The 9,577-nt window shown below is 40.2% G+C and overlaps 1 protein-coding gene across 1 annotated transcript; it reads right to left on the bottom strand.

The window, feature by feature from the left end:
- Nucleotides 1-1,274: 1,274 nt before the first annotated feature.
- LOC105059644 (uncharacterized) lies at nucleotides 1,275-3,180 on the bottom strand. Its single transcript, XM_010943024.3, has one exon. It carries the CDS (start codon nucleotides 3,069-3,071, stop codon nucleotides 1,275-1,277), a length of 1,797 nt encoding a protein of 598 aa, XP_010941326.1. The 5' UTR covers nucleotides 3,072-3,180.
- Between the last annotated feature and the right edge of the window lie 6,397 nt (nucleotides 3,181-9,577).

The following is a 9,577-nucleotide window of genomic DNA, read 5'->3' as shown; positions in this document are numbered from 1 at the left end:
GGTGTTTGTCCTTATACTAGGTGAGATAAGGCTGAGATAAAGAATGATTGTTCCCGAAACACTACTTGCCTCCAACTTAACTATCCAAGAATATATAACTATAGAAACCATATTAAGGCCAACCTGCTAGCTGTAATTTGCATTTCATCATGCGCATTAATCTTTGTTCCAAATTATATCTTTCGAATATGAAAGTCATTAACTAACTATCAGAACATTATGAAATCATCAGTTAATCGTGTCCCAAGCTGGTATAGGAAAGGGCAATTAGCTATCCACTCCAAAGTAGCAGTACTTTCCAACCAAAGGTTGTTCATGAGGATACCATCCTCTAGAAATGCGAGAACATTCACAAAGTACAATTCACTCCTATTGAGAACTAGAGATTGAACAAGTTAAGGCACTGAATATGGTGATTGTGAAGTGAAAGGACAAAAAGGCTTCCAAATTTGAGTGAAACAGGCATGCCAAATAGTGGTCAAAATTTTAGCATGGTCAGTTCTGCCATTGTCAAATGGTAAAGACCTTGATAGAAGTCTAACTAATGGAAAGCTTGACTTCACCAACACTACATCATTACAAGCATGAAAGGCAAAGATCAACTATGTATTGACAGATGGATCTCTATCAATAACTACTCACGCTCCAAATATTTGTTTCATAATGGCATATATGTGCTTGAGTACAAACTATATGCTTAAGATCACAAATAATATAAACTCATCAAACACATCCACTTTTGGAAACTTCCAAACTTGTATTCTCTTAACACTCCTTTTTGCAGAGGCTGCTACTGAGCACTGAGGTGAGATATCTTAGACTTTTCTAAAGTTATTTCTATGTTTCCTGTATTGGCATTCCTTCATCAATTCCTTCTTCCCTGCCTTTGAATAATGCCACATTGCATTAACAGAAGGGGCAAAAATAAAAAGGACCATTCCAGGTCTTTCTAACACAGAAACAACTGGAGGCCACATTCACAACATGAATGGAGAAAAGTTCTACAGCAGCTAGTTCAGAAGTTCACAAAATGCAACAGATGATATTATCAACTAACATGGCATGATCTACAAGTCAGCTGAAGACACAGTCAGATTACAACCACTACTCACATCAGAAATTAGCCTATGGAAAACAGTGCAATAAAAATGAAAGAATTAACTAGGTCTCATCGTATTTATCATCCAATATAATAAAAAATTATGCAGTTACCACACTATAACAGAGATAAAAATGCATGAAAACATTTTTTTGGGGAAAAAAAAAAAAAAGCCTTACCAGTATTTGATCATGCCATCCCATCCGCAAGTTGCTACCTTGCTCTGCTCCAATGGATGCCACTCGCACCCGATACACACTCCCTCGTGGCATTTTAGAGTCCTGAAAACTTTGCAACTCTTCCAATCCCAAAACCAGCACTTCCCCTCTCCATCCCCTGACATAACAAACCGTCCATCTGGGGAAAAATTCACCTGACAAGCATAGCCTGCAACAATGTGTCCTGCAAATCTCTTCTTCTTATTCAGCTGAAACCTTTCCTTGGTGCTATATATAAGTATCTGATTATCCAAGCTCTGTGCCGCCAGCCAATTTGAATTGGGATGAAGAGAAATTGATGGCATCGAATGCATGTGTGGCTCACTTATATACTTTATAACCACTGGAATCCCAAACTCCCATACACGAAGGGACTTGTCGTCACTCGAAGTAACAAATCTCCGGTTATTATCCACAAACGTGATGGTATTCACAGCCCCAAGATGTTGATCATACTCTTGTGTGATCTCCCCAGAATTCATGTCCCACTGAACTATTTTCTTATCACTCATCCCTGCAAGAAGAATGTTCTGCTTGTCTTCGTCGGGGTTTAGCTTCACAACATAGGGGATTTTCCCAGTGGAGAACGTCGAGATAACCTTCCCAGTCTCAGTGTCCCAATACTTGATGTGCTTGTCATACCCCGCGCTCAAGAATTTGGTACCATCGTTGGAGAAGCAGATATCCCGGACCGCCTTGGAGTGGCCCATATAGGTACGCATGCACTTGCCCGAATTGAAGACATCCCAAATCTTGACCTTTGAGTCCATCCCCGCCGAGAGGAGGAGGTGGCCATGCTTGGGGAAGAACCGGATGGCGGCGACGCCCTTGGTGTGGCCGCTCCACGTATGGACCCACCGCTTGGGGATGTAGCAGTGGTCGTTGGAGGCCTTGGCATCCTTCGGAGGTGCAAGCCACGACCGGCCCTGGTAATCGTGCTCCTCCTTCCCATGGAAGGTGCTCTTGTCCACGTGCTCGGCCCTGTCCCCTCTCCCTTCGCCGCCCCTCTCCTTCTCGGCCTTCTTCGCGGCATGCTCCTCGGCGTACTTCTTCTGCTCCTCCGTAAGCTCACCCTGGACCACCTCCTTCTTCCCTGCCCACGGGCTCTTGCGGTTCTTGAGGACCCACTCCTCGGAGGCGGGGTTGTCGACGTCGGGGTCGGCGGCGGCGGCGGGGTCTTCCTCAGCAGATGCGGCCTTCATCTGGATGCGGCGGCGCTTCTGCTCCTGCTGGGGGATGTTGTAGACGGAGAGGGCCTGGTTGCGCTGGAGGGTGTCGAGGTCGCCGACATAGTCGATGCCGGAGGGGTCGGCGGCGTAGCCGTACTTGTGGAAGGTGTTGTACTGCTCGTCGAAGAGGAAGGGCTCCACGGAGGCGTCCTCGACGAAGCCGAGCTTGTGGTTACGCATGCCCTGGGGGACGCCGTCCTTGGCGAAGGGGTGGGCGGGGCCATAGATCGGGGCCCAGAGCTGGTCATAGGTCGGGTTGAAGGCCACGGCGTGCTGGGCCGGGTCGATGGGGCGGTGGAGAGAGCGGGAGGTGCCAGCAGCGGCGAGGGCGAGGGCGGTGTCGTCCACCCGTGGCGCGGCGGACTTGGCCGGGAGGATTCGGGGAGGAGACGACGAGGAGTCCGAGTCCGGCGAGGCAGGGGCCGCCTCCCCTCCTCCTTTCCCCTTCTCTTCTCCTTCTTCTCGTCGCGATTCTTCTCCGTCTTCTTCGTCGCTCTTGTCCCCGTAGCTTTGGAGAAGATCCATGGGGGCTTCTAGGGTTTTCGAGGACGAACGGGAAAAAATAAAAAGCCTTGGCTTCTTGATCCGTTTGAGAGGGACCGGAGGCGGTAGGGGAGGAGGGCCACGGTATGGATCGCATCGGGTTCAAATATTATATATTTTAAAGCCAGACCGGAGAGAGAACCAAAACTTTGCGCGGTCCAGCACGAGGCTATCGAGTTTGGATGCCGAACCGTGGAACTGCAATGGTTAATAATAGTTCAGCCCGGTTTAATGCTTGGATCGAAGTTTGGGGAAGGATAGAAAAAAAAAAATAAATAAAAATAAAAATATTTTATTTTATTTTTTGATTGAAAGTTCAAAAGAAAAAAAAAAAAATTCCATCCTCAATGAAAAATAAAAAAAATATTATAATTTTTTTTTACTATTATATCTTTAACAAAAACCCAACAAACTCAAAGAAGTAATCAAAAGAAAATCTTATTTTTTAATTTTTTTCATCATTTTTTTAATTTTTATTGATTTTTTTCATTCATAGAAGTCTCAATAGGTGGAAGACTTAAATGGAATGCTTGAAATAAATCTTAAAATTAAAATATAATATTAATTTTATTTTTTATTATTAAAAAAATAAAATAAAAATTATAAAAAATTTGCTAACTCTCAATTTCTTTCTTTCTAATTTCACTCAATTTGGAGGAGAAAAAGATGGTGGATTTAAGAAAATTTATATTCCCTCGATTTCTCTCATTTCTTTTCTATTTCTTTCATAAAAAAATTTTTTAATTAAAAAAAAATAGTAATTTTTTCTCTTATTTTTTTTTTTCTCTTATATTCTTTTCTCCCCACCAAGATGTAACTGGTAGATCAGCTTCTTTTCGGAGGCCAAACTTACAAGGTGCATGTTGAAAGCTCTCAAAGAAAATAACGAGTGATATCCCATGGGAAGTGGTCTCCTTCTAGCTGGGAATCCGATCCCATCCCTCAGAAAATTCCTACAGCTTGCGGACGTGGAGCTTTTATCCAAGTCCCCAATAATTTTTGTTGATTTCTTTGCTTAATTTTTGCTAATTTTTTTTCACTTAAAAATTAACTATCCCAATGCATTTGATGTAAGCTTTAATGGTATCATATATGAGTGAATTACTACCATGATCGATCACGATGATGTGGAGGATAAAGGTTGTTGTCAAAATGTACTTGTTGGTGCTAATCAATCTTGTCAATGCCAAGCTCTTCTGCAAGCAGCAACCACACTTCTCTCCAACAGTAGACTTGATTTGGTAATAGTTTTAAGATTTTGCAACTGTGAAAAGAAAGCAACTTCGGAGCCACTCTACAAGTCTTGCCCATTTATTTACTAAGTTTAAAATTTGTGAGTGGACCAAGCACACATATCATTTTGACTTTTCGAGAAAAGGAGGGACTCCCACCATGTTATAATTACCTTTGTCCAAAATCTATCTTAAGGATGCAGCACCCAGGACTCATCCAAAACCTAGATATGACTATAAGTAGAGAGGTATGACAACTAAGATAATCCTTCAGTTCATAAATCTAAATGTTCGGTATTAGAATTTTCTAAAATAAAGTTGTAAAGAAAGTAAAGAACTTGCACCACAGAAAGTTGGCCGGCAATTTGGTTTATCCAACGATCTCTTGCACGAATATTGCATTGGCTGTTCCCAAGTCTTCATGGCTGCCGCTCGGTCCGTTCACCTTGCAGCAATTCATTGGATTCTTAGATATATTCGAGCTAGTTTTTTTCAAGCCATCATTTTTTTCATTATCATCCTCTCTAGAGCATCTATTTCTTCTTAAATGAGGATTCATTGCTGTGCCTATTAACAACCTTAATTGCCTGGTTGACGAGACCATCTTTACCAGGTATAAGCTAGATCAAGCATTTTCTTGGTGAGAGACTCAAACATGATATCCTAACAATAGTTTTACGCTATCTGGTTTTGTGGGTAATTCCTGAGAAGATTTCGCAACATGTCCGGCAAAAAATAAACTGCTATCATTCAATCAAACTTCATGAATCAGAAGTAGCGAAGCACAAGAAATATTTGCTTGCCTCTTTTTCGTCGGTTGACCAAGTTCCATCTGAAGATACTCTCCCAATTTTGTGAGAGCTTGTTAGGGTAATGTATTGATTGTTCTTAAATTAAAATCAGGGGATCGATTGTAACTGGCTCCAAGTATCTATATGTGCCATATCTCTGAACCTGGAGTTTATTTTTTTCCATGGAGTTTGGTCAGTGATATTATGGGCACCTATTTGATAGAATTGTTACATATATAAGTACATACCACAGCTGTTGTTAACTTGAAACCTCCTTGTTAGCTGCTTTCATGTCAGACAATATGCTCACAGGCCTAAAATGCCACTAGAAGGCTGTTCAAACTTGGAAAAGAAGGACACAGTCAATACAGTTCTATTTCAGAGTACATATGAATCACTGGAGGAAGTTGTTTCTTTTCTGAAAGCTTATCTATTTCTTCTAGTCTATATTTTGTTTCACACAATCGTAGTAGTGTTCACATACACTTCAACATAATACGATCTATGCTTGAGCTGTAGCTGCACAACTGTAATTTCTTTTATGAGCACCACTGGTCCAATTTGTATTGCCTGATCCTTACTCTTCTTCTGCTTTACCATGGTCGGCGCTGTGCTGTGAACGCCAGTGTTCTCGTGGACTGAACTCCTGGAAAGAGGCAAAGAAGTAGCCCAAGAAAAAGTAAGAAACATCCAGAGAGGAGACTGTCAATTTGGAACATGCAGAACACAGCCATAAGAAGAGGAAGCATGATGAGAGGAGCCAATTGTGTCAGCAGGATCGGTACTGAGCAAAGCCATGATGGGTAAAGATGGTGGCCACTTTCCATAGCTTAAGATCTGGAGCTGCCTTCCTTATGGAAGTTGGAGGAAGCAGCAGAAATTTCCCACAGCAAATACTGCTCCAAAACAAGCAGTAAAACTTAGTAGGAACTGCAGCTCAGAGATCTAACTGGGCACCAGAAAACATAACCATACTGGTTGGAACACACCGACACTTTGCAAGCTGAAGTTTGCAAGCTGATGGCTGGTTGGAACTACTGAATATAACTGGATCTATTACAATGCCAAGAGATGTAGTTCTAGCAGCAAGTCTTGCTGGCTGAATGGGTTTAATTTATAAGCTCCCACTTGTGGTTCCATGTCAGATTGTGGTCCAAGGATTATGTTTGAAGTGTGAAAGCATTAAAGATTGGTAGGCAGTAAGCTGATGGATAATGGAGGCATTTTGATCCTCTCTTTCTTCTGGGGTGGATTAGCTCCTGAACTTTGTTTAGTTTACTGTGGAGGGATTTTTAGTTGTGACCATTTTACTTTTTTTACCTGAATGGCTTAATTTATAAGCTCCCACTTGTGGTTCCATGTCAAATTGTGGTCCAAGGATTATGTTTGAAGTGTGAAAGCATTAAAAGATTGGTAGGCAGTAAGCTGATGGATAATGGAGGCATTTTGATCCTCTCTTTCTTCTGGGGTGGATTAGCTCCTGAACTTTGTTTACTTTACTGTGGAGGGATTTTTAGTTGTGACCATTTTACATTTTTTACCTGAATGCGAGCTGCTTGTGTCACAATATAGATTATTAAAATCTACCTAACTAAACTTTAAATAGATAGAGCAGCACTACCTAATTGTTTGAACAAGAGATTTATCAAATTCAAGTCAGGTCAATTTGGAATTATTTCGACCCACAATCCAACCAACTAATTAAGTGATGAGGAGATTAATCGAGCTCAAGTCAAATGCAATGACATGCCCAAGCATACCCAGTGGACCCTAAGCTCACTTTCCAAGACAGTCATGGCATTCCAACTTGACCTGATCCATCATGAGCTGAACCAGTCTGATCTACGTCACCGTTGCCATTGATGAAACTTTCGCCAAAATATGCGAAAAAAAAAGGCATGCCTTTTCTTTTTAAGAATTCAAAAACTAATAAGAAATTAACCATCAAGTATTAAGGTAACATTTGCATTGATCTTATATCACTTTGCATGCAAAGCGGACTCATGTAAGACAATCTATAGGATGGTTCCATATATATGAAGTGATCCTGTACCATCTGAACCATTTTGTATTGATCTCGTACTGTTTTGTTACCTCATTTGAAGCAATCCTCTGCAATCTGCGCCAATTCCATACCATCCTCCTATCATGTTATATTGGTTAGTGATTGCTAAAAATAATCACAATCCAGTACAAACCATTCTTTTCTTTTGGTTATTCACTGCCACATAAGTTTGAACCTAAGACCACTTATTTATAGAGATCGCCTAGAAGACATTGCTCCTTCATGGAGAGCATGTGCTTGGTAGCCCCCAAGCTTGCCTTCAAAATTAGGTGGTGGATTGGTGATGAGAGATCCATTAATGTGCTTAATGACCTTTGTATTTATGGTGGTCCCCTTGCTCTTCGGCCACTTAGCATTGACTATGAGGCCTTGGAGAGCATGGTGGTCCATGACCTGATCTCAGATGGAGTGAGAAGGTGGGACCAACTCTCAAAGAGTGAAGGTCAGTGAGTTATAGTACCTCCTTAGGGGATATTTTTGTAAGCATCCATGATGGCCTTGTTGGGATCATGATAATAGCCATGGTTCACACCACTGACTTAATGAGGGTCAAAGATTCGGAGAGGTGTTTAATAGCTGGGGAAACCTGAGGTCCTACTACTGCAGTTTCTATATCTCAGGAGATATACTTCTGATCGGAATCTCCATCTTTTAGTGTTGTCAAGATCAATTTCGATGGCAGTGCCAAAAATATTGGGCAATATGCTAGAGTTGGTTTTGTAATCAATGATGAGAGATTTTCTCTAGTTGCAGTTGGCGGTTCTTTTCTCATTGATTCATTAATGCCTTAGAATAAGTTGAGGGCAACATGGGAGGGCTTGGTTTTTGTTGTTTCTACCTTGCATGTTGACAAGGTTATTTTTGAAGAGGACTTTAAGACGGTGATTTGTTGATTGTCTAAAGAGTTTGAGCTCCTCAAGAGCTATCTCTCTTTACTGGTTGATGTTTGAAGACTCAATGCACAATGCTCCTGTATCCTGATCAGATACATCTACAAGAAGGGGAATAGTGCTACTAATTGGATGGCATCTTATGTAGCTAAGCATACCAATATTGTGATTTGAGTGTCTATAGCTAAGATCTCCATAACTTGATTTTTTCTGATGCTTATAGTTATGTCTCTGCAAGTGCTTCTTGACATAGTCACTTTCAACAACAAAAAAAATAGTATCTATATATCAAAAGATATCCAAGAAAACATGATCTACTTGCTATCAAAATCTATCACGACTCCACTTTTAAAATTGGTATTTGCATATCAAAAGATATCCAAAAAAATTCTGATCAAACAGGGCGAGTTTTAAGCCAAATTCAAATTGGTTCAAGTATAGGTCAAAAGATTTGAACAAAACTCCATCCAAGAAAAATCTGCATGTTAGGCCTGATCATCAAATCAGGTGAGTTTCTACCACCCTTCTGTGCCGTTTATCCCCCACTACACATACACATACATACATACATACATGCATACATATATACATATGTGCGCGTGCGTGCATATATGTACCCATGAATAGAGAGTATTTTATAATAGAATAACTGTGTGTGTGTGTGTGTACGTACACCCATGAATAGAGTATTTTGTGAGAACAGAATAGCTCCTGGGTCTCTCTGCAAATCCTCAAGCTCCTGGATGATTCTCTTCGTTGTCATTTTTGTTCGATTGATCAACAAATAGGTTGAGGCTTAAATATTGCTGCTCCGAGGTACCAATGTCATGTGAACAACTTCACTAGGAATGTCTTGTGAACAACTTCACTGAGTGGCCAAACTGAGAGATCTGATAGGTTACATGAAGAGCTGGGCGTCACGATAGATGCTTGCACAAAACAGAGTAAGAAATCATGAGTTACCAAACTGTTGGGAAAAAGAAACAACATTGCTATAAACTAGTTTTTCTTCTTCATGCAATTAAATGGGATACACTGTAATTCACTAAATAATAATAATCTTCATAATCTATACAAATATTAATAAGTAAAATAATCAAGCAATTCACAAATAAAAACATAATTTTAATATGACAAATTATGCAATATGAAAAGAAAAACCACGAGACCTAGTTCACTCCAAAACATCTTCTATTTGAAATAATAGGATTACAATAGATATTGTCTAGTTCAACTAAGAGCTATACAAATGCTGTTATAATTTTTTTCCATTCAGGAAATATATCATCATAATTGAATCTTAACTTCCATAACAATGATATCCATCACTAATAAGATATATTTCAATCAGTAACAACAAAATAAAGAATGAATTTGTGCAAGCATGGGTACGGAAAATATTCAACAAAGAAGATTTTTTACATTCAAATCATTCAATTTCTAGCTGTTAATGGTAGAAATATATAGAAAATTTTAACTAAGTCAGGATAAAATCAACCACCCCTTCTTT

The sequence above is a fragment of the Elaeis guineensis genome, chromosome 16 (assembly GCF_000442705.2).
Source record: "Elaeis guineensis isolate ETL-2024a chromosome 16, EG11, whole genome shotgun sequence".
Lineage (NCBI taxonomy): Eukaryota > Viridiplantae > Streptophyta > Magnoliopsida > Arecales > Arecaceae > Elaeis > Elaeis guineensis.
Note: the sequence above shows the minus strand (reverse complement) of the source record. Positions and strands in the feature narration are given on the sequence as shown.

Coding starts and splice junctions, on each gene's coding strand:
- LOC105059644 (XM_010943024.3), bottom strand. CDS start 3,071: ATGGATCTTCTCCAAAGCTACGGGGACAAGAGCGACGAAGAAGACGGA.